Source organism: Capricornis sumatraensis, chromosome 2, assembly GCF_032405125.1.
Source record: "Capricornis sumatraensis isolate serow.1 chromosome 2, serow.2, whole genome shotgun sequence".
Taxonomy (NCBI): Eukaryota; Metazoa; Chordata; class Mammalia; order Artiodactyla; family Bovidae; genus Capricornis; species Capricornis sumatraensis.
In genome coordinates this window covers 30738479-30763974 of record NC_091070.1, presented here as the reverse complement: position 1 = coordinate 30763974, position 25496 = coordinate 30738479, and the positions used below count along the sequence as shown (strand labels likewise).

At 37.2% G+C, this 25496-nt stretch overlaps 1 protein-coding gene across 1 annotated transcript in view; it reads left to right on the top strand.

Moving 5' to 3' along the window:
- LRRC9 (leucine rich repeat containing 9) overlaps positions 1 to 25496 on the top strand; it is a 123701-nt gene that overhangs the window by 18621 nt on the left and 79584 nt on the right. Inside the window, exons 7-14 of the mRNA XM_068966559.1 lie at positions 3377 to 3532; positions 6624 to 6820; positions 7739 to 7870; positions 18864 to 19040; positions 19375 to 19492; positions 21850 to 21982; positions 23162 to 23284; positions 23885 to 24000. Coding sequence (XP_068822660.1) covers positions 3377 to 3532; positions 6624 to 6820; positions 7739 to 7870; positions 18864 to 19040; positions 19375 to 19492; positions 21850 to 21982; positions 23162 to 23284; positions 23885 to 24000 — 1152 coding nt within the window. The remainder of the gene's footprint in view (positions 1 to 3376; positions 3533 to 6623; positions 6821 to 7738; positions 7871 to 18863; positions 19041 to 19374; positions 19493 to 21849; positions 21983 to 23161; positions 23285 to 23884; positions 24001 to 25496) is intronic.

The following is a 25496-nucleotide window of genomic DNA, read 5'->3' as shown; positions in this document are numbered from 1 at the left end:
GTGTTTATATTGTCCCAGAGATCTCTGAGACTATCCTCAGTTCTTTTCATTCTTTTACTTTCTTCTCTTCAGAAGTTATTTCCACCACTTTATCTTCCAGCTCAGTGATTCATTCTTCTGCTTCAGATGTTCTGCTATTGATTCCTTCTAGGGTATTTTTAATTTCAGTAATTGTGTTGTCTCTGTATGTTTATTCTTTAATTCTTCTAGGTCTTTGTTAATTGATTCCTGTATTTTCTCCATTCTGTTTTCAAGGTTTTTATCATCTTTACTATCATTATTCTGAGTTCTTTTTCAGGTAGTTTGCCTATTTCCTCTTCATTTATTTGGACTTCTGTGTTTCTAGTTTGTTCCTTCATTTGTGTAGTTTTTCTCTGCCTTTTCATTATTTTTTTTAACTTATTGTGTTTGAGGTCTCCTTTTCCCAGGCTTCAAGGTTGAATTCTTTCTTCCTTTTGGTTTTTGCCCTCCTAAGCTTGGTCCAGTGGTTTGTGTAAGCTTCATATAGGGTGAGATTTGTGCTGAGTTTTTGTTTGTTTGTTTGTTTTTCCTCTTCTGGGCAAGGCTGACTGAGGTGGTAATCCTGTCTGCTGAGGATTCAATTCCGTTCAGTTCAGTTGCTCAGTCTTGTCTAACTCTTTGTGACCCCATGGACTGTAGCACGCCAGGCCTCCCTGTCCATCACCAATTCCTGGAGCTTACTCAAACTCATGTCCGTCAAGTCAGTGATGCCATCCAACGATCTCAACCTGTCAGCCCCTTCTCCTTCTGCCTTCAGTCTTTCCCAGCATTAGGGTGTTTTCTAGTGAGTCAGTTCTTTGCATCAAGTGGCCAACGTATTGAAGTTTCAGCTTCAGCATCAGTCCTTCCAATGAGTATTCAGGACTGATTTCTTTTAGGATGGACTTGTTGGATCTCCTTGCAGTCCAAGGGACTCTCAAGAGTCTTCTCCAACACCTCAGTTCAAAAGCATCAATTCTTTGGTGCTCAGCTTTCTTTATAGTCCAGCTCTCATATCCATACATGACTACTGGTAAAATGCTGATGATTGCATTTGTATTTTTGTTTTGTTTGTTGTTTAGATGAGGTGTCCTGCACAGGGTGCTACTGGTGGTTGGGTGGTGCCGGGTCTTGTATTCAAGTGGTTTCCTTTGTGTGAGTTCTCACTATTTGATACTCCCTAGGGTTAGTTCCGCTAGCAAAGTAATGCTTAAAATTCTCCAAGCCAGGCTTCAATAGTACTTGAATTATGAACTTCCAGATTCATGCTGGATTTAGAAAAGGCAGAGGAACCAGAAATCAAATTGCAAACATCTGTTGGATCATTGAAAAAGTGAGAGAGTTCCAGAAAAACATCTACTTCTGCTTTATTGACTATGCCAAAGCCTTTGACTGTGTGGATCACAGCAAACTGTGGAAAATTCTGAACATGGAAAAATAGACTGGTTCCAAATAGGGAAAGGAATACGTTAAGGCTGCATATTGTCACCTGTTTATTTAACTTGTGTGCAGAGTACTTCATGAGAAATGCTGGACTGGATGAAGCACAAGCTGGAATTAAGATTGCCAGGAGAAATATCAATAGCGTCAGATATGTAGATGGTATCACACTTATGGCAGAAAGTGAAGAAGAACTGAAGAGCCTCTTGATGAAAGTGAAAGAGGAGAGTGAAAAAGTTGGCTTAAAACTCAACATTCAGAAAACTAAGATCATGGCATCTGGTCCCATCCACTTCATGGCAAATAGATGGGAAAACAATGGAAATAGTGACAGACTATTTTTGGGAGCTCCAAAATCACTGCAGATGGTGACTGCAGCCATGAAATTAAAAGACGCTTGCTCCTTGGAAGAAAAGTTATGACTAACCTAGACAGCATATTAAAATCAGAGACATTACTTTGGCAATGTCTGTCTAGTCAAAGCTTTAGTATTTCCAGTAGTCATGTATGGATGTGAGAGTTGGACTATAAAGAAAGCTGAGTGCTAAAGAATTGATGCTTTTGAAATGTGGTGTTGGAGAAGACTTTTGAGAGTCCCTTGGACCACAAGGAGATCCAACCAGTCCATCCTAAAGGAAATCAGTCTTGAATATTCATTGGAAGGACTGATGCTGAAGCTGAAACTCCAGTAGTTTGGCCACCTGATGTGAAGAGCTGACTCATTTGAAAAGACCCTGATGCTGGTAAAGATTGAAGGCAGGAGGAGAAGGGGACGACAGAGGATGAGATGGTTGGATGTCATCACCTACTCAATAGACATGAGTTTGAGTAAGCTCCAGGAGTTGGTGATGGACAGGGAAGCCTGGCCTGCTGCAGTCCATGGGGTCACAAAGAGTTGGACACAACTGAGTGACTGAACTGAACTGACCTGAGAGTTAGTTCTCTGGTATTCTAGGATCTTGGAGTCAGTGCTCCCAGTCCAAAGGCTCAGGTCTTGATCTATATCCTCCCACTAAACTGTAAATCCCGTGCAGTACTGGGAACATGTCTGGTTCACCACTATGATGTCTTCATCAAATGTGATATAACTCCCAGTGGCTCAGCTCGTAAAGAATCCATCACACCTACATCGAGAAATCCAAACAGGAAGAAGCTCAAGGTCAAGGAAACTCCCAGGTGCCAGGGAAAGAACAGGAGTTTCTGAGGCAGGCTGGCCACTGTTCTCTTAAGAAACCTGAAGTGCTTTCCAAGACTTCTCGAGCCTCCACTTTCCAGTCCATAAAATGGGGAGAAGCTAGTCATGCCTGCAAAGCTCCTGGCACCTGGTGTATTTCTTACTGGTGGATTTAATCAGTTTATCATGATAAGCATTGATAACTACATGATCCATTGATATTGAGAAATTCAAGATAACTGAATTAGATTGACAGTTTAGTGACTTGCTCAATCTAAAACAAATTCATTTAGAGCATCATTTTACAAATTTGAAAAAAAAAACCATGAAATGCTATTTCTTAACCATGATTTTTAAAAATGAATAATGTTACCTTTTATTCTCTTAAATTTATTTTTTTCAATTAATCAAATAGGAATAATACATTAGCTTTAGTAGTACTGCTGCATTACCTAAATGATACTATTTGTAAATTGAGTTCTATCTATATTCTCTTTATGTTGTCATCCTGAAAGTAAATGTAAACATGCCCCACACTTTAAATATTACCCACAGAGAAAATCTTTTAAATTTTATATTTTGCTTATTAAATTTGAGTAGAGAATTCTGTATAACCATTATCATTTCAACTAATATTATTAGTAACTGAGCATGTAAAACTTTAAATTGTTATATAAACACACCACACTCATATAATGCCACAAATAATTACCTATAATATTGTGTTTCAGCTAACCTTCTGGATTTTTTTCTCACTTTTAGACCACAGCAATGAAAAAAATAATGTATTACAATATGCGTATAAAAACTGTTCAGAGGCATCTTAATGAAGATCTTGAAAAACTGAATGATCAAAAATGTAAATTACAGAAGCTGCCAGAAGAACGAATAAAATTATTCAACTTTTTGAAAAAAAATGTAAGATAATATCATAAAATTTTAATAGCCATGTCTTAAGAAAACTGGCAGATGGCATTATCTCTTAAATTTTATATGTATATATAGAATTATACATATACATTTGTACCAAATTTCAAGTAAGTTTGCCCTGAAAATGTTTTGATTCTGGGTGCTTAAATTGGCTTCATTCTGTGCTTAGAAGTCTGCAATTTAAAAAGGGTATAGGCTTATTAATTTACAAAATTTTTAAAATGCTGGGTAATTCAATATGATTCACTGAGTTATAGAGATCTGTGAGACTTATTTCCCTGAAGTTTTATTAGACACCAGCAGGCTGTGCTCAAAATTCATTTTTTGTCTAAAGAGCTAAAATATTCCTTCACTAACACTATTAAGGTATACAACATGGTGGGAACTTTATAACAAGCTATACTTTAGTAGTTGTATGTTCCTTTTTTATTTAGAATAAATTGAATTTCCTTTACTAAAAGTGGACTCTGAAAAATGAAGAATTACCTCAAAACAGAATTTTGTATGTATCAGAATTTATTGTATATAAAAAGTATAGGAAAATAATGGTTTATTTAAACAACAGTGTTACGAAAACAGTCACACTACTTGGGAGTAGGAGAATTGAGTCCTTACTTAATACTTTTACCAAAAGCTAATATAATGGGGAAAAAGAATTAAGTGTAAAAATAAAATCATAAAAAAGCAGTACTATATTTGACTGATCTCACTCTGCCAAATAAGAAAAATACTATAAACTCTAGAAAAACACTAAAAATCATGAAGACCAGAATTAAGATTTGATTTTTAAAAAATGCTTTTGTACTAAAAAGCGTCATTAATGAAAATAAGTAATAAATGACAATCTGAAAAATTTTGTTTAGGATAAAGTTACTCATAAACAAAACAAAAAGGAAATATCCAGATAGAAAAATGGAACAAATTCCATGAACTTTCATTTTACAATAGAAGAAATAAAAACTGACTAATAAACATTTGAAAGAAGACCTCAGTCTGACTCTTAATTCCTGAGTATGAAATAAGACAACAAGCAACCATTTTCACCTATAAATTTGTCATAGTGTGCCTGGTGAAGATGCATGTGTGCATGCTCAGTCGCTTCTGGCTCTTTGCAACCCCATGGACTGTAGCTCACTAGGCTCCTCTGTCCGTGGAATTTTTTCAGGCAAGAATACTGGAATGGGTTGTCATTTCCTACTCCAGGGGTTCTTCACAACCCAAGGATTGAACTCCTGCACTGGCAGGCAGATTCTTTACTTCTGGGCCACCTGGGAAGCCCACCTGGTGAAGATGGGTGTGACACTATTACACCACTGATGAGAGTGTAATTGGGTCATATATATTACTAACAGTCTAAAAATGCTCATAGCCTTTGACCCAGTAAAACTACTACTAGATTTGGATAAATACTTATATATAAGAATATTCATCACTGTGCTATTAGTAATAATAAAAACTGGAAACTACCTAAATGTTTAAATTTAAAAAGAGAGGAATAATTATTCATTCTTAAGATAGAATGGTATGTAGCCATTAAAAACCAAGTTTTTAAATACATTTAATACTCTTTCTGAAATGAACAAGTTTAAATTCAATTATAGTCAAAAAATATTCTTAAAGTTAAAGCATTAACATAATTTAAATTATTTATTTGAATTAAAAAAAATCACAGGAGAACCAGTATATGGAAATCACTCTTTAGCTGCCATTTTCATGTGCAAATGGGTATATTAATGTGTGAAAAATAATAGCTATAGGTTATATAAACTACAGACAGTTTTATAAAATTTGCTTACTTAGTTTTTTAACAACTATATATAGCCATTACAGAGAAGGGAGTAGAGAAACTTAACAAATTAGTCTATTTGTATACACCTCTCTGTGTACAGTACAATTTATCTTGAAATCCATCTTACAAGACAGGTTAGGGTAAGGCCAGTGAGGCACTCACTCTGGGCTCAAAATTTAAGGGAAGGTCCAAAACCTCCATAATCAAGATAAATCTTATACTTTAATATAATACATTTTATTTTTTATTTATTTATTTTTAATTTACAATACTGTATTGGTTTTGCCATACATTGACATGAATCAACCACGGCTGTACATGCATTCCCAAACATGAACCCCCCACCCACCTCCCTCCCCATAACATCTCTCTGGGTCATCACCGTGCACCAGCCCCAAGCATGCTGTATCCTGCGTTGGACATAGACTGGCGATTCGATTCTTACATGATAGTATACATGTTTAAAAATACCAATGAATGCAAAAAAGTCCTTTATGAACAAAAAAAATCCCAAATTTCAATAGTTATGTTGATAACTATTGTGCAGAGTCATATAGGAGACTGAGGCAAAGAGAAAAATGTGCACTGCTATACCCATGCTTTTATGTATTTTTATGTTAATTTTCCCAGAATACCAAAGTAGTTGAAAAATTGAAAAGTAGGAGTGGTTAATGGCAAGCCACTCCAGTACTCTTGCCTAGAAAATCCCATGGACGGAGGAGCCTGGTAGGCTGCAGTCCATGGGGTCGCTAAGAGTCAGACACGACTGAGCGACTTCACTTTCACTTTTCACTTTCATGCATTGGAGAAGGAAATGGCAACCCACTCCAGTGTTCTTACCTGGAGAATCCCAGGGATGGGGCAGCCTGGTGGGCTGCTGTCTATGGGGTCGCACAGAGTCGGACACGACTGAAGCGACTTAGCAGCAGCAGGAGTGGTAAAAGTCACATTATTTCTAGTTTAGATATTTGCTTTGTATCAAAACCAGCATTTCCTATCATTTTACTTTAATAGAAGCTAACTCATCAATAATATTTTAAAATTTACCTCTTTGCTTTTCTTATTTTCAATTGAGAGAACTGCTATGTTTGAAGTAGTTAATATTGTCTTTCATTTGGGCAAGAGAAACTGGGTGACTGAACTTGAACTAAAGTTATAATCATGTGTTTGCCATGGTTTTATGAAGTTTGACTTAGTTGTATCTAGGTTTCTACTTTATTAATTTAAGTTAACTAAATATCTAATAGATTCCACTAATGATTTTGCTCTCTGGCACATTGATTTCAACAGTTGGAATGGGAACTGACTGAACTCAAAGGATCTGGGAAAGGACACAATGATAGATCCAATAACAATAAAGTAACTGAGCTTGAAAAGCCAAAAATCTGTGAAACTGTCACAGAAGAACCAAGTCTTCAACAGAAAATAGTGATCAAACTAAATGCCTTGAATGAGAGGATAACATTCTGGAACAAAAAACTAGATGAGTATGTTTAATGAATTATCTAGTTGTTAAAATTTGAAGCATGAAGAAAAAGAAAGTTCTACGTCATGAGTTGAGCCCAATTCTCTCCTTCAGGAATGGAAAGAATTACAGTATGAAGTACAACACAAAATGTGTTTCCAGCCCAGTTCTTAGGAGAGATAGGCATCTCTGGTTTAAAGCTAGATTTAGTTTTTTACAGAGGCAATACTTTACCCAAAACAGTGCGTTTCCTTTGAGTGGCTTCTTGTCACACCTAAAAACATTAATCTGCAAACTAAAAAAATTAGTTTTTTTTTTTAACATTAGCTGCTACTGGTGCAGAAACTCACAACATAGATGAGACTGGGCAAAGCACATACAAAAGTTGTCTGGAAATATATAGAAACAAACTCAGGTTGAGTATCAACTAGAAACAGAAATCAAGAAGACTTAGTAAGTACTGTGAGTTTCCTTTTACTTAAGAGGGCACTAAGTGGATAAGTTAGTTATTATTTTGTTATTCAAAATAATAAGTAATACTTACTGAATTCTTCCTCGGTGCCAAATTCTTTTCTAAGAGCTTTACATATATTTTGCATATAATCCTCAAAAAGACCTATTTGGGTATAAGTACTATCAGTAATGTTATTTTCTGAGAAATTGCAGTAGAAAAATGTTGAAATTTGTCTAAAGTCTGAGAATCATAAATGGTAAAGCCAGGAGAGTCTTCTAACCTTCACTTATTCTGAGGTTAACAAAATTTGAGGTGATTATAATTGCCAAAAATAGAATGTCTTTTACTTGGTTTAACTGTTAACACCAGGCTTTCTTTATCCACTGATGAAAGCCTTATATTTTGACATCAGCTTAGAAGAAGCTATCATGAATTTTAATGTTGTGATTTTTAGATAATTTTAATGTTTGTTTTTTTCTTAAATAGAATTGAAGCAATTTATCGTACTGAAGTAAAGCGAAAGAAGAAAAGTCATAATTTATTAATCCCATTTTTGTTAATTGAATTGGAGACGGTGGGAAATATCCACTTTGAAGAAGGCACTCGATCTGATGACTGGTAAATCTTTTGAAATTTAGTTATAGCTTTAAAACTAATCTTAAGTACTTAGGATCATCGACTGAAATATCAACTTACAAACATCTTAAGTTGTCCCATTTCAACACACTTTCTCTATACAGTATTCATCAACTGAAAATTGGCACTTACTTTACATCTATACACTTCTCTGTTTACACAATTGCCATGAGCTAACTTGAAAACATCCTAATAGTAATTCTTTACTTTTTACTCAATTTCCCTTAGCCCAAGAGCAGAATATAATTTAGAAAAGTTTATGGTCAAGAATTCATTTTATGTATGTCTATACTGTTTATTTATGGACTGAATATAGCCCTGGTTTCTGACTACTGGATGAGAAGCTAGAGCAGATAAAGAATGGCAAAGCAGGATTGGCAGCAGCAGGTTGCAAACACTGGAGGATGCTGCCTAGTGTATTTCCTGGGAGTTCCCAGAGTCAAACTAGTTGCCTAGAACTAGCTAGAGTCAGGGTGCACATAGACTTTATGAGTTTTAAAATAAGGCAGATACTTAAAAACTAAAAATTCAGGTGGAAAGTCTATCTGGACAAAAACAGAATAGCCACCCAAAACGGAAGCCGGAAGCAGGCATCTACACTTCAGAATCAAGTCCTACTGGTAGACACAAGGAAGTGGTTGTGTTGCTTCAGCTAGAGAGTGTGTGTATGTGTGTGTGTGTTTGCGCAGTCACTCGGTCAGGTCCAACTCTTTGCAACCCCATAGACTGTAGTCCACCAGGTTTCTCTGTCCATGGCATTTCCCAGGCAAAAATACTGGAGTGGGTTGCCATTTCCTACTCCAGGGGATTTTCCCGACCCTGGGATTGAAACTGTATCTCCTGCTGAGCCATTGGGGAAGCCCAACTAGAGGGTACAACCCTCAAAAATGATCCTAAAGAAGAGCCTCGGCACAAAAATGTCATAATTACAACTTTCACATTTCTGCAATCGTTTTCTCAAAATCAAGAAGCCTATGAATGAGCTGAAGATTTCCCTCAAACTCTAGAAGCATACTGCAAACTTGGATTGTGGAGAGAAACCAGGAAACGTTTACAGCTACAGAATGGACTTGGTATTTCACCCCCGAGGATGGTTTTACTCACAGTCAGTGTTGAAACAAACACCGATTTTTGTGGACTAAAATGCAAAACTTCAGTAACTTTTAGAAAGAAACATATGTGAAAGTATCTGCCTGCAATGCAGGAGCTGCAGGGAGACACGGTTTCGATCCCTGGGTGAGAAAGATCCCCTTGAATCCAGTATTCTTGCCTGGAGAATTTCACGGACAGAGGAGCCTGGCAGGCTACAGTCCACAGCTTTGCAAAGAGTTGGACACAACTGAAGTGACTTAGCACTGCAGCAAGCATGCATGCGCTTTAAGCCAAGCCCCCTGATTCTATTAGATGAGGCTCTAACTCACTTCTGTGAGTAAAAGCTAAAGTTCCTGGGGAACTTTGGTGGAAAAGTATAAGACATTCTGCCCAAGGGAAAAGGAATATTTTAACATATTTTCTTTTGTATCAGTACACTCACTTGCCCAGTGATTATCACTGTTTGTTTAACCACATAATTTGTTTTTCATGTACAAACATAAAAGGTGGGCTTCCCTGGTGGCTCAGATGGTAAAGAATCTGCCTACAATGCAGGAGACCTGGGTTGGATGCCTGGGTAGGAGAAGAGCCCCTAGAGAAGGGAGGGCAACCCACTCCAGTATTCTTGCCTGGAGAACCCCATGGACAGAGGAGCCTGACAGGCTATAGTCCTTGGGTCACAAAGAGTCAGACAAGACTGAGCAACTATCACTTTCACTTTTCAGATAAAAAGTACCTTTTCATATAAAAGTTACTCACCCCACTTTCCATGTAAACACGCAGAGGCCTTGATTTTTCAAGGATAAGAAATGAATGGTGTCTCTTGCAGGATGTATGCATCATTCTTTAGTCATTCATTTGTACTCACTCAACCTACATGAGTTGTTTTTTTGTTCCTTCTTTTTAACTTAACACAAAGTAAGCTCTTTACAAAAGAAGTAGATTAGCTTTTACAAAAATATGTAAAAGCAAGATAACTAAAAAGCCATTTAGGTAACTGTGTCAGCCTGATAGTAATTTAGATAGCTTTTTGGATTTTTAAAAAGCATTAATAATTGTTTACTTGGTTTTAATAAGAATAACCTGGATCCATTTTAAGGAGACCATCAGATATATGTTGGCAGAATTTTAAGGACTGTTGGTTACTTTTACCATACTACAAGCTTGATGACTACCTTAGCCCTGATCTTTTAAGTATATTAAGAAACTGCTGTTCAAATGCTTTAAATTACTCTGTGTGGCACATAACTAGTTACTTTATTTAAACACTTATCATTAGTAATATTTTTAAAGCCAATGATTTACCATTTAAATAAAAAGTACTGGAATAGAGCTAGAACTATAAATATAAAGTTTATATAAATATATATGTATATTTATATAAACTGTAAATATAAATATAAACTAGAAAATATAAAGTGTTATACCAAAAAAACCTTTTTTTATAATACAAGAGCATTGCAGATTTCTAATTGTGTATCACTGAATATTTCTTAGCTTCATTTCTTTTATAAAATTAAAGGGCTTTATTATTCAGTTTAAAAAAGTCCCAGCTTTACAGAGACTTGCCTGTTGAGTAGACTGTTGCCACTATAGCATTTTCATTGCAGATCATATTATTTACCTATGCATTGCCAATTTAGTTATCTATTGACATCAGACAACATTTATCAAATGGGGACTCCAAAGCATCAAAGATACTGTCCTTGTAGTTGAGAAGCTTTTAACCTAGTTATAGATACAGGGCCATTACAATGTAAAGCAATCACTTCCAACTACCATAGAAGAAAATATGTGACTCTGTGAGCTCCCTGGGGACAGACAGAACTTGCCTTATATATCATCTAGTATCAGTTCAGTTCAGTTCAGTCGCTCAGTCATGTCCGACTCTTTGTGACCTCATGAATCGCAGCACGCCAGGCCTCCCTGTTCATCACCAACTCCCGGAGTTCACTCAGACTCACGTCTATCAAGTCCGTGATGCCATCCAGCCATCTATCCTCAGTCGTCCCCTTCTCCTCCTGCCCCCAATCCCTCCCAGCATCAGAGTCTTTTCCAATGAGTCAGCTCTTCACATGAGGTGGCCAAAGTACTGGAGTTTCAGCTTTAGCATCATTCCTTCCAAAGAAATCCCAGGGCTGATCTTCAGAATGGACTGGTTGGATCTCCTTGCAGTCTACGGGACTCTCAAGAGTCTTCTCCAGCACCACAGTTCAAAAGCATCAATTCTTCAGCACTCAGCCTTCTTCACAGTCCAACTCTCACATCGATACATAACTACTGGAAAAACCATAGCCTTGACTAGACGGACCTTAGTCGGCAAAGTAACATCTCTGCTTTTGAATATGCTATCTAGGTTGGTCATAAATTTTCTTCCAAGGAGTAAGCGTCTTTTAATTTCATGGCTGCAGTCACCATCTGCAGTGATTCTGGAGCCCAAAAAAATGAAGTCTGACACTGTTTCCACTGTTTCCCCATCTATTTCCCATGAAGTGATGGGACTGGATGCCATAATCTTCATTTTCTGAATGTTGAGCTTTAGGCCAACTTTTTCACTCTCCTCTTTCACTCATCAAGAGGCTCTTTAGCTCCTCTTCACTTTCTACCATAAGGGTGGTGTCATCTGCATATCTGAGGTTATTGATATTTCTCCTGGTAATCTTGATTCCAGCTTGTGTTTCTTCCAGTCCAGCGTTTCTCATGATGTACTCTGCATAGAAGTTAAATAAGCAGGGTGACAATATACAGCCTTGACGTATTCCTTTTCCTATTTGGAACCAGTCTGTTGTTCCATGTCCAGGTCTAACTGTTGCTTCCTGACCTGCATACAGATTTCTCAAGAAGCAAGTCAAGTGGTCTGGTATTCCCATCTCTTTCAGAATTTTCCACAATTTATTGTGATCCACATAGTCAAAGGCTTTGGCGTCATCAATAAAGAGAAATAGATGTTTTTCTGGAACTCTGTTGATTTTTCCATGATCCAGCAGATGTTGGCAATTTGATCTCTGGTTCCTCTGCCTTTTCTAAATCCAGCTTGAACATCAGGGAGTTCACGGTTCACGTATTGCTGAAGCCTGGCTTGGAGAATTTTGAGCATTACTTTACTAGCATGTGAGATGAGTGCAATTGTGCGGTAGTTTGAGCATTCATTGGCATTGCCTTTCTTTGGGATTGGAATGAAAACTGACCTTTTCCGGTCCTGTGGCCACTGCTGAGTTTTCCAAATTTGCTGGCATGTTGAGTGCAGCACTTTCACAGCATCATCTTTCAGGATTTGAAACAGCTCAATTGGAATTCCATCACCTCCATTAGCTTTGTTTGTAGTGATGCTATCTAAGGCCCACTTGACTTCACATTCCAAGATGTCTGGTTCTAGACTAGTGATCACATCATCATTACTATCTGGGTCATGAAGATCTTTTTTGTACAGTTCTTCTGTGTATTCTTGCCACCTCTTCTTAATATCTTCTGCTTCTGTTAGGTCCATACCATTTCTATCCTTTATCGAGCCCATCTTTGCATGAAATGTTCCCTTGTTATCTCTAATTTTCTTGAAGAGATCTCTAGTCTTTCCCATTCTGTTCTTTTATTCTATTTCTTTGCATTGATCGCTGAAGAAGGCTTTCTTATCTCTTCTTGCTATTCTTTGGAACTCTGCATTTAGATGCCTATATCTTTCCTTTTCTCCTTGGCTTTTTGCCTCTCTTCTCTTCACAGCTATTTGTAAGTCCTCCCCAGACAGCCATTTTGCTTTTTTGCATTTCTTTTCCATGGGGATGGTCTTGATCCCTGTCTCCTGCACAATGTCACGAACCTCCATCCATAGTTCATCAGGCACTCTATCTATCAGAGTTAGGCCCTTAAATCTATTTCTCACTTCCACTGTATAATCATAAGGGATTTGATTTAGGTCATACCTGAATGGCCTAGTGGTTTTCCCTACTTTCTTCAATTTAAGTCTGAATTTGGTAATATGGAGTTCATGATCTGAGCCACAGTCAGCTCCTGGTCTTGTTTTTGTTGACTGTATAGAGCTTCTCCATCTTTGGCTGCAAAGAATATAATCAGTCTGATTTTGGTGTTGACCATCTGGTGATGTCCATGGGTAGAGTCTTCTCTTGTGTTGTTGGAAGAGGGTGTTTACTAGGACCAGTGCATTTTCTTGGCAAAATTTGCCCTGCTTCATTCCGCATTCCAAGGCCAAATTTGCCTGTTACTCCAGGTGTTTCTTGACTCCCTACTTTTGCTTTCCAGTCCCCTATAATGAAAAGGACATCTTTTTTGGGTGTTAGTTCTAAAAGGTCTTGTAGGTCTTCATAGCACCATTCAACTTCAGCTTCTTCAGCATTACTGGTTGGGGCATAGACTTGGATAACTGTGATATTGAATGGTTTTCCTTGGAGATGAACAGAGATCATTCTGTTATTTTTGAGATTGCATCCAAGTACTGCATTTTGGACTCTTTTGTTGACCATGATGGCTACTCCATTTCTTCTAAGGGATTCCTGCCCGCAGTAGTAGATATAATGGTCATCTGAGTTAAATTCACCCATTCCAGTCCATTTTAGTTCGCTGATTCCTAGAATGTCGACGTTCACCCTTGCCATCTCTTGTTTGACCACTTCCAATTTGCCTTGATTCATGAACCTGACATTCCAGGTTCCTATGCAATATTGCTCTTTACAGCATCGGATCTTGCTTCTATCACCAGTCACATCCACAACTGGGTATTGTTTTTGCTTTGGCTCCATCCCTTTGTTCTTTCTGTAGTTATTTCTCCTCTGATCTCCAGTAGCATATGGAGCACCTAATGACCTGGGGAGTTCCTCTTTTGGTATCCTATCATTTTGCCTTTTCATACTGTTCATGGGGTTCTCAAGGCAAGAATACTGAAGTGGCTTGCCATTCCCTTCTCCAGTGGACCACATTCTGTCAGACCTCTCCACCTGACCCGCCTGTCTTGGGTTGCCCCGCAGGCATGGCTTGGTTTCATTGAGTTAGACAAGGCTGTGGTCCTAGTGTGATTAGATTGACTAGTTTTCTGTGAGTATGGTTTCAGTGTGTCTGCCCTCTGATGTCCTCCTGCAACACCTACCATCTTACTTGGGTTTCTCTTACCTTGGACATGGGGGTATCTCTTCACGGCTGCTCCAGCAAAGCACAGCCGCTGCTGAATTCATAATTCAATCAATAACTACTAATTGAAGTCTCCATATCAATTTATAGATACTTAACAGGTCCACTTTTGTCTATAAAATAACTTAGTAATTAATCCTTTTATTTATAAACATTTCATGCTGCCCTGTTTTAGGCAGCTACAGAAACTTAGACTTTTTGCTTTATACTGTTTCATATTTGTTTTTGATATGGTGTAAGTCAGCAAGTAAGTTAACAGTATTTATTAAATGCTTGTTTAGGATTTTGAAGTACATTTTAATATATTTTATTAAGCTTCAGTCATTTAAAATATGCATATTCTACATATGCTAGACGAGTATATCATTTGTATATTAATGAACATTTGTAGGCATCTCTCTGTGTAACTGAATACCTTAGTTTATGTGCATATCACCACTATGGATGCTCACACATTCAGGTCTCATTGAATGAGTGAGGGCACCCAGTGAAATGAGGGGCCTTCACTCTCCTAATCTGTGCAGATTTTGATGCCTTTAGCAATTCCTTTCTTATAACTTCACTTCTCTAGTTATTTTTTGTACTTAGACACGTCCTACTTTCTTTTTACACTCTCCCTTGATAATTTCTTCTTCACCTGCACTGTCAAAATTACTTTATTTTTTCTCCTTTACACCAGTCTTGAATCTATCCCAATGTCCAGCTAGCAAGGAAAACTCAACACATTTAAAAGGGAACTCAGCCATAAAGTAATAAAATATTAAGTGGAGTTAAAATCAGAAAGCCTATGTTCACACTCTATCTGCATAGTCTTAAAGCAGTTATTTAATCCATCTGAACGTTATCTGTAAAGTAAGAAAAAGTCTATCACAAAAGGCGACCGCTAGGATTAGACAAGTTAATGTGAAAATCTTTAGTCCTTAATCTTTTTGCTTTTGTTTTCCTCATCCTGCCTACAAACCATCCTTTTCTTCTGCCTCCTCCATTCCTGTTTGTAGTACTACCATTATCTTCGTCGTGGAGGCACCATAAGCACTGAAGCCACTTCCTCAATATTCATATCTAATCAGTCTAAGCAAGACCCTCATGTTCTCTCCATAATGTCTCTTGAATTCATTCTCTCCTTTGTAACAAAATCACCTGCCTCACAACCTTCCACTTAGACTATTGCAGTATTCTAGCCTTGCAAATTTCATGGACAGAGGAGCCTGGCAGGCTTCAGTCCATGAGGTCACAAAGAGTCGGACATAACTGAGTGACTAACGTTTTCACTTCAGACTATTGCAACATCTAGTACAGTGTCTGTCTGTAGTGGGCGCTCAGTATTCACCAGGCAGTCAGTGAAGACACCTAGTTTTCCCATATGCTCCCTTCCTACGCCAACCACTCTGTTAAAAACAACAAAAGCCTCTTGTACCAACTTGTTATCTTCCAAATTACATTCTAACTCTTCACCAACTTTCAGTGTCCTTCACTGTATTATCTCCAAATTACCTTAAACCTTTTTCAAACTGCTTCAGAGTCAGCTAAACTATGCATGCCTCACTGCTTTTGGAGTATACCTGGTACACCATCACACAGATGGTTTTCTTTGTTTTGCTTCCTTCCTCCAGAATGCCTTACATCCCCAGCCCTTTGTGAGGGATTTTCTTGTCAATCCCATCAGCTGTAGTCACTGTTATTCTTTCTTCTTTTTGAATCTTCATAGCACTGAGTTGTATCTCTCTTATACTCTATAATTTTGCTTATACTTGACCTATTACTTTTTCACTTTGTTGGTTTATAAACTCAGTGAATATAGAGACTGTATCTTTTTAATCTTTGAGTCTTTTCTATTTTGTTCACTTGCTCAGCAGTCATCCATTAAGCTTCTACCGTAAGTCACATTCTATACTATGTGCTAGTGGTAAGTAGGGCACTTGAGGAAGGGAGATGCTTTGATCTGAATTTTGAAGGACAGATAGACGTTAACTACACAAAGAATTAGAGGAAGGACTTTGCAGGCAGAGGCAACAGCAGCATGTGAAAGGGTATGTAAGTAGTATAGTATATCTAGAGAACTCAGTAGTTTCACATGACAAGGGCCTGATCATTAATGGTCTTACAGGCTAGGCTGGGTAGTTTGAATTTTGCCCTTGAATCTATGAGACTCTGAAGCAAAGGTGTGGCAGATTTCAATATTATTTTATACAAAGCCCTAGAGAGTCTTTATTTCAGGATTTCAGGTTCAGACTAAAATGCAGATACCTCAAAGCAGTGATGACATGCTCCCCAGTGCAGGTAGCATATATTCAGCTGTGAGAAGTTACCATCCTCCATGAGGTATTGATGATATTGTAAGTCTCATTAATTCTCTGTCAGTATAGCTCTGTTCTCCCTCCTCCCTCCTCCAGCAGTATTCTAGCTGGAATGATGTTTCCCCATGCACACAGTGTGGCCAGGTGATTGAATGAATTGCTTTACTTCTGTGACCCCAGATAGCAGAGCCCTTGTCCTCTTAGTACCAGGGTTCTCTATCTCCAAGGCTCTAGGAATTTCATATAAAGAAGGGATCAACTGATTAATTCCAAGACAAAGAAAAGCTCTATGAAAGGATCATACTACTTAGAGTTTCCTGTGCCATTTCTGGTTCTTGCATTCCTGGAAGACCAGAGTAGAAGTGAGTAATTGTCCATTCATCGATCATGCAAGCAATAAAAAACAAAGGTTAAAGTCAAAGAAAGAGATCCATCATGGAGTCAGAATGGCTCTTTCCCTCAACAATTCCCACTGTCAATGTCCATTCCACAGTGTTGTGGGAAAAGGCAGTGACGGCTTTCATCTGCTTCGTCAGATGGATCTTTCTGGGAGTGAGCACCATTGGTGCCAGTGTTCCAGTGTTTGGGATGTTGAGATTTGTCTTTGTTTCTCTTTGGAAAAAAAAAAATTTTTTTTTTAATTCTTTTTCATCAAAATAACATTGACTTATAACATAATATGTTTCATGTGTACAACAGTATACTTCTACTTTTGTATACATTATAGCGTGCTCACCCCCAAAAATGTAGTTTCCATCTGTTACCATACTGTTACGCGCATGCTCAGTCATTCAGTCATATCTGACTTTGTGACCTCTTGCACTGTACCCGACCAAGCCCTTCTGTCCGTGGAATTTTCCAGGCAGGAATACTGGAGTGGGCTGCCATTTCCTACTCTGGGAGATCTTCCTGACCCAGGGATCAAACCTGCATCTCCTGCATTGGAGATTTTTTACCACTGGAGTCACCATACAGTTGATCCTCCTTATCTTAAATTTCAAATTAATCTAAATCCTGTGCTACTGTAAGACAGGGCCAGAATTACTTTGAGCACGACCAGGTGAGGGCAGCAGAGAGCACATGAGCCCTTAGTTACTTTTTTCTGAGCTCTTCACATAGCAGACCCCTACTTCTCCTTCAATTCTTAGCTTAAATATCTTCTCCAAAGGTCTTACACAAGCCTTCTCTTAAGTATCCCATGTTCCATTCCTTACCCCCAAACCTTTCTTTATTCAGAGCACTTGTCAGTTTATATATTTTATTTTGTCTTGTTTATTTTTGTGTCCAACTCCCTTGGAATTATAGGGTCAATGAGAGCAGGATTCCTGCCTTTTTCACTTCTGTATCCCTAGTTATGAAGCTATGGCAGTAGTCCAACTGAGAGGTGATGGTGATTTTAACTAGGATAATAGCAGTGGTGATTAAATAGAATCATATTCAGGATATATTTTAGATATAGAGCCAAACAGACTTGTTGAAGAGTTGGATATTGGTAAGGAAGAGTGGAGGCATGATTTATTCCTGGGATTTTAGCCTAAGCCACTAGTTAGATGGTGGTGCCGTACACTGAGGTGGGAAACAGGAGGGGCAGGTTTAAAGGCAGGTGTGTTGGGTGAGTTAAATTTGAGAGGCCTATTACGTGTTCCAGTGAACATAGCAAGCAGGTAGTTAGATATTCAAGTGTGGGTATATCCAGTTAAGTGGAGTTAAGGTAAAGCCTGAAAATTTAATGTTGGAGTTTACTAGTATAATAAATATAGGTGTATATGTATGTGTGTGTATATATATACATATATATTTAAAACATATATTGCCAAAGGACCAAGTGAAATCACCTATTAATAGGGTTTATGGAAACAAGAGGGGAGCCAGAGACTGATTCCTGGGGCAATCCAACATTTAGAAGTCTGTCAGAGGAAAAAGAAGCTGCAAATAAAATCATGAAAGAGTAGCCAATAAGATGCAAGCCAGAAGCATGTAGTTTCACTGACATGCCCCAAAGAAACTATTACAATACTGGAGGATTGCTCCATATCTTTTAGTCAGAACAAATATATTATTATTAATAAAAGAGCTGTTATTCTTCCCTAGTGGCTCAGATGGTAAAGAATCCAGGCAGTACAGGAAACCCGGGTTTGATCCCTGGGTTGGGAATGGCAGCCTCTGGAGAAGGGAATGGCAACCCACTCCAGTATTCTTGCCTGGAGAATTCCAGACAGAGGCTGGTGGGCAACAGTCCATGGGGTCTCACAGAGTCTGACATGACTGAGTGAGTAACACTTTCAGAGTTTAGCAGTTCTTTTATTGATTATATAAGAAACAAAACAGCATGTATCTTTAGCAGAAACGTCAAATATGGGCTATTACTTTTTTCATATGTAACTTTGTGTTCTCAACATTTTAAGGAAAGTCTGTTATTTTCTTTGTATATATTTTGTATTCCCATATAGGTTTAATTCCTGCTATGAATTAATTCTATCCCGTTTTTGTACGTGGGACTTCAGAACATATGGTATTACAGGAGTGAAAGTAAAACGTGTCATCAAGGTTAATAACCGTATCCTGAGACTAAAATTTGAAGAGAAATTCCAAAAGTTTTTGGACAATGAACATATACATGATTCAGAGTAAGAAACTAACTTCCATAAGAAACATTTTTACAACAGCCTGCTTTTATTTTGTAACAACAACAAAAAGTCTTTCTGGCTAAAAGTTTACAGTATTGAAAATATCTTTGTTAGTAAATAGTTCCTTTAATGCATCTTCCTGACTAGGATGACCTCATGGTTTATCCACACTGAAGCTCTTTTTGAGACTGAGGAGGAGTGGAAATTTAAGAATGACACTGGAACATCCAGCGTAAATGGGAAATAGCCTGGCTAGGGCATATGGTCATCCTACTCGTGGCTAGGCTTTTTTGAAATCAATTCTAAAACTTTTTTTGTCTTAATTATTCTTAAGGAGCTATCGAAAGATGCTGGAATGCCTTTTTTATGTTTTTGATCCTGAAATTACAGTGAAGAAAAATCATCTGCTACAAATACTTGAAAAAGGATTCAAAGACAGTGAAACAAGCAAGGTAGCATAAAATGTTATTCAAAATAATGCTTTCTTCCTAATGAATAAAGCTCTGCCACTGATTAAGCATAGTTTGATTCTCAATCCTTTCATTTATATTTATAGCAAACTTCTACTGTTTCACAAAAAAGTTAGTGCTATCCTGAAAAGTACAGTCCCTCAGTACTCAAGAGGGATTGGTTCCAGGACCTCCCACAAATACTGAAATCCAAGGATGCTCAAGTCCCTTATATGAAATGGCATTCTGTTGGCATATAGCCTATGTACTTCCTTCTGTATATTTTAAATCATCTCTAGATTACTTATAATACCTAATATAATGTAAATGCTATGTAAAGAATTGTAAATACAATATAAATTCTGTGTAAATAATTGTGGAAGCAGGGCAAACTCAAGTTTTGCTTTTTGGAACTTTCTGAAATTCTTTTTTTTTTTCCAAGTATTTTCAATCTACAGTTGGTTGAATCATGAATTATTTTACCTTTATGATTGCCTATTTAATCTTTCTAGGCATCTTACATTTTATATTGTGATCCTTTTGTGAATGATCTTGAAATCCGCTTCTTTAATCTGTTTTAAACACTCCAAGATCTTCTCCATCTTGAAAAAATTCATTCACTTAACACTGCTGTGCTTTCTGTCATTCTGTTTTTCTCTTTACTTTTACTACCACCATTTCTTTATTCTCTACTTCATCTTCCCCACCTTGATACTGATACTGTTTTATCTTTGATCACTCATGAGCTCCAAAACATCCAATCAACTTTTCTCAGTCCTCCACCCACTTGATGAGACAGCTAGCTGTAGTACACAGGTATAGAGCAGTATTTCCTAATCCTTTTCTCATCATGGCACACATAACCTGAAAATATTGCTGCATTTGAATCCTGGCTTTCCTACTCACCAGCTGGGTGACTTCACCTCTCTGTGCTCGTTTGATCCATTCTGGCAAATAAGGTTAATCCTTCACAGAGTGGTGAGGATTTAGTAAGATATACACGATAAAGTTCTTGGATACTTGTTCATAGCATCGTTAGTCACAATAGCCAAAAAGTAGAAAGAACTCAAATCTCCATTAATGGCTGCATGGATAAATAAAATGTGGTATATACATACAATAGAATATTATTCAGTCATAAGAAATGAAATTCTGATACATGCTATAGCATGGATGAACCTTGCAAACATTATATTAAGTAAAAGAAACAAGCCACTATGGGACAAATATTGTCTGATCCTGCTTACATAAAATATCTAGAATAGACAAATTGGTAGAGACAGAAAGTAGATGTTTCCAGGAGTTGGGAAGGATAGAGGGATGGAGAGTTATTGTTTAATGAGTATACAGCTTTAGTTTGGAATGAAATTCTGGAAATAGGTAGTGGTGATAGTTGTACAACATTGTGAGTGTACTAATGCCAATGAATTGTACACTTAAAAATGGTAGCTTTTACCTTATTTTTTTTTACCACAATAAAATAAAGATGGTATAGAAAAACCCAAACAAACGTTTTGGCCAACCCAGTAATTTCAATGGAGAAGGCAATGGCAACCCACTCCAGTACTCTCGCCTGGAAAATCCCATGGACGAAGGAGCCTGGTAGGATGCAGTCCATGGGGTTGCTAAGAGTCAGACACGACTGAGTGACTTCACTTTCACTGTTCACTTTCATGCATTGGAGAAGGAAATGGCAACCCACTCCAGTATTCTTGCCTGGAGAATCCCAAGGATGGCAGAGTCTGGTGGGCTGCTGTCTGTGGGGTCGCACAGAGTCGGACACGACTGAAGCGACTTGTAATTTCAAAACTCCGAGAGAGTGACAAGGAGGAGCAGACCTGAGTCTAAATCATGACTTTACAATTTCTGCTTCAGTCTTAGATAGATTATATAATCTCTCTTAGCTCTAGTTGTTTTTAACTGATAAAAACAGATTTTTGTTTCTATTTTTTAAGAGCTGCTTTCACAGCAAGTAATATGAATATTCCTGATAAAATACTTTTAAAGAAATAACTCTAGTCACAGTGCAAGCTAAAATTTCCATACATTAGTACAATCAGATATATCTGGCAAATAATGTAGACTATTAGACCAATTATTAGACTGTTTATTTAAATAAGAATGATCAGTGTGATATCAACTGAATATTATATTTCATAGATCTATTTGCATATACATTTAAAATACATTACATGAACGGTTTCATGGAATGAAGTCGTGAAGATTATCTACTTCTTTTCAGTGAGTGACCTGAAGGTTCCTTGCCCAGACATGTGAACATAAAATGATAAACCATCTGTAGTAAAGTTGAAGTATTGTCAGTCTTATAAAAATTCTCAGACTTTGCTTTTTCTTTATAGCTGCCTCTCAGAAAAGAAGCTGTCATTCTTGCTAATAGCCTAAGTATATGTGAGTGTCCCAGACTTGAATTACTGCAGCAAAAGTACAAGGATGAGAAGAAAAACTCTCTTGAGCATGAGCTCTTCAGACATGGTATTATAAATATACAGAGTTTCTGAACTTTTAAGCGCTAAGCCTTCAAATTCATTAATTACTTTCATAACATTTTTGATGCTTGGTTTGATCAACCTGGGAAGTTTTCTGAAACCCCCTTTATTTAGTGTTTACCAGTGAGGTAATACATGACTTTCTGATCTACTACTTGAGTCAGTCTGTCAACAAATAGGTGATTATTATCAGCAACATCAATAGGATGAGATTCATTTGTTACTCATATTTAATTTCTCTTATATGAAATAAACACTTTTCACAATCTGCTTTTGTTCATTAAGATGTGTCCTAAAAATATGTATATGTTATACACGCTCACCATGCAAACCCCAAATTCACTGGAAAGAGACAAAAGAACTCTATCCGTTTATGTAATCATCATATAAAGCACTCAGGAAGTCAGGTCTTATTTGTCCTTAATTAACAAAATATAAGATGGTAAGAAAACCTGGTTATAAATCTAAAATTGGCAAAAGAACTTTTCCCAGTCTCAGGGTCTTATTTCCAATTAAGTGGCCAAAGTATTGGAGCTTCAGCTTTTCAGTCCTTCCAATGAGTATTCACAGTTGATTTCTTTTAGGACTGACTGGTTTGATCTTGCAGTTCAAGGGACAAAACAGTTAGGTTCTCCTGATTTACATTTCATAGCTTGTACATAGTTTTAAGAAGTGTGTGAATACTTTATGCATAGTATTACAAGTTACTTCATAGGATTCAGTGACTCCTAGAGATTCCTAGAAGTTGGTGAATTTCAAGGTTCCTTAATAACTTAAGGGAAAAGAAATGTTCACCATTCAGTAGAGTGCTATGTGCTAGATACTGATGATACAGAGATGAATTTTTACCCAGTTAACAAGAACAACAAATTTCTTAAATTGCTTCATGAAAATATTGTTAAATATTGCCTTATTTCCTTCTTTCTTGTCTGTAAAGCTTTGCTTGATATAGTCAGAGGAATCCTCTTTTATAACCATTTTATTTCTTCAACAAATATTTATTGAGCTCCTCTATTTTGGATGAAGCAGTGTGCTATGTGTATACGGATAGCTAGGATCCCTACCTTTACAGAATATGCAATCAAGTCTGGGGCCAGTAAGGAAGGTAAAATTGTAAAACTGTTAAGATGAATTCGTGTTAAAATGTTTTGTTTTTTCATACTAGGCATCCTCATGATTACAAAGGTTTTCCTTGGCCAGAGTGTTCAAGCTCATGATCAGGACTCCATCAGTCAAGCCAACTACCCAATGATTAATTCAGTGTTCATTCCTCGAAAATATTTACTAAGTATGTCTGCCATGAAATAAATCTTTTTCCATCTTTCTGACTATAGAATATTTTCATTTAATAAAGATGCTTATAATTTAACCTCTATCTAACAAAGTTTATAAGCTTCTCTATAAAACCATGTTCCGAGCCACTAATGAGCTTCTGTATTTCTGTTCCCTACTTCAATGATAGTTATATATTTCTGTGCATAGATATTTTATTTTGTAAAAGTTTATTTTATATTTTATACACACATATATATGTAATATATTGTATGTATCTCAAAAGATAGAACCCACCCAACTTTTAACAACAAAGGTTTTAGAGTAATATATTTATCAAAAACTATATGGTCAAATTCTGATTAGAAAAGTGAAAAAGTAAGAAAAAGAAAAGGATATGAATAAAACTAAACCCTACTAGTCTGTGTAGTGAAAGGGTGACTAGTCTTGATATAATTAAGAAATTATCGAGGATGGTAGGAAGATAGAAAAAAACCTCAATAACATGATATTTTGAGTTGTTTATTAATCTGTATAAGGGTGAAAAGTATATGTTATGTTTCACTTTGAAGAGTGTTTATTTATTTTGCTTGTTTTTATTTTTATTTTATCCTAGATTCTATCATGGAACAAAGAAACTGTGATTGCAGTGTTCGGCAGTGCAAGTGGTTTGTCTTTGATCATGACCTTGTTTTGCCTGAATACATCGTGGAATTTGAGTATATTACAGTGGTATGAATACATTTTTTAAAACTGGAATTTCTTAAATGAGAACAGAACAGTAATTTGAAGCCTAATAATATTATGTTGAGTTTATGCTATATTATATGTACAGGCATACCTCAGAAATATTATGGGTTCAGTTTCAGACCCTGCAATAAAGTGAATATTGCAATAAAATTAGTCACACTAATTTTTGGTTTCCCAGTGCATATAAAACTTATCTTTATACTGACTATAGTCTATAAAGTATGAAATGTCTAAAAAATATACATACCTTCATGAAACAGTAGACTTTATTGCTAAAAAAATGTGAATCATCATCTGAGCCCAGTGAGTCATAACCTTTTAGCTGGTAGAGGATCTTGGCTCCATGTTGATGGCTGCTGACTGATCAGGTGGTAGTTGCTGAAGATAACTGGTGGCTATGACAATTTCTTAAAATAAGGTAACAATGAAGTTTGCTGCATGTATTGTCTTTTCCTTTCATGAATGACCTATCTGTAGCATTGCAGTGCTGTTTGATAGAATTTTACCCACAGAACTTTTTTCAGAATTGGAGTCAGTCCTCTCAAATCCTTCCACTGCTTTATCAACTAAGTTTATGAAGTATCCTAAATCCTTTGTTGTCACTTCAACAATCTTCACAGCATCTTCACCAGGAGTGGAAACCATTTTCTTTGCTCATCTGTAAGAAGAAGCTCCTCATCTGTAAGGTTTTATTGTGAGACTGTAGGATTTCAGTCACATCTTTCGGCTGTATGTCTAGTTCTGTTGCTGTTTCCACTATATCTGCAAATGCTTCCTCCACTGAAGTCTTGAAAGAAAGAAAGTGAAGTTGCTCAGTCGTGTCTGACTCTTTGCAACCCCATGGACTATATAGCCTACCAGGCTCCTCCATCCATGGGATTTTCCAGGCAAGAGTACTGGAGTGGGTTCCTATTTCCTTCTCCAGGGGATCTTCCTGACCCGGGGATCGAACCCAGGTCTCCAACATTGTAGGCAGATGTTTTACCATCTGAGCCACCAGGGAAGTCTTAACTTCTTTCAAATTCCTGTTAATGTTGATATTTTGAACTCTTTCTATGAATCATGTATGTTCTTAATGACATACAGAATGGTAAATCCTTTCAAAAAAGTTTTCAATTTCCTTTGCTCAGATAACCTCAGGAAAATCTGTATCTATGGCAGCTATTGTTTTTGTTCAGTCGCTCAGTCGTGTCCGATTCTTGCAACTCCATGGACTGTAGTGTGCCAGGGTTCCCTGTCCTTCACCATCTCCTGGAGCTTGCTCAACCTCATGTCCATTGAGTCAGTGATGCCATCCAACCATCTTGTCCTCTGTCGTCCCCTTCTCCTCCTGCCTTCAATCTTTCTCAGCATCAGGGTCTTTTCTAATGAATCAGCTCTTCACATCAAGTGGCCAAAGTGTTGGAGTTTCAGCTTCAGCATCAGTCCTCCCAATGAATATTCAGGACTGATTTCCTTTAGGATAGACTAGTTTGATC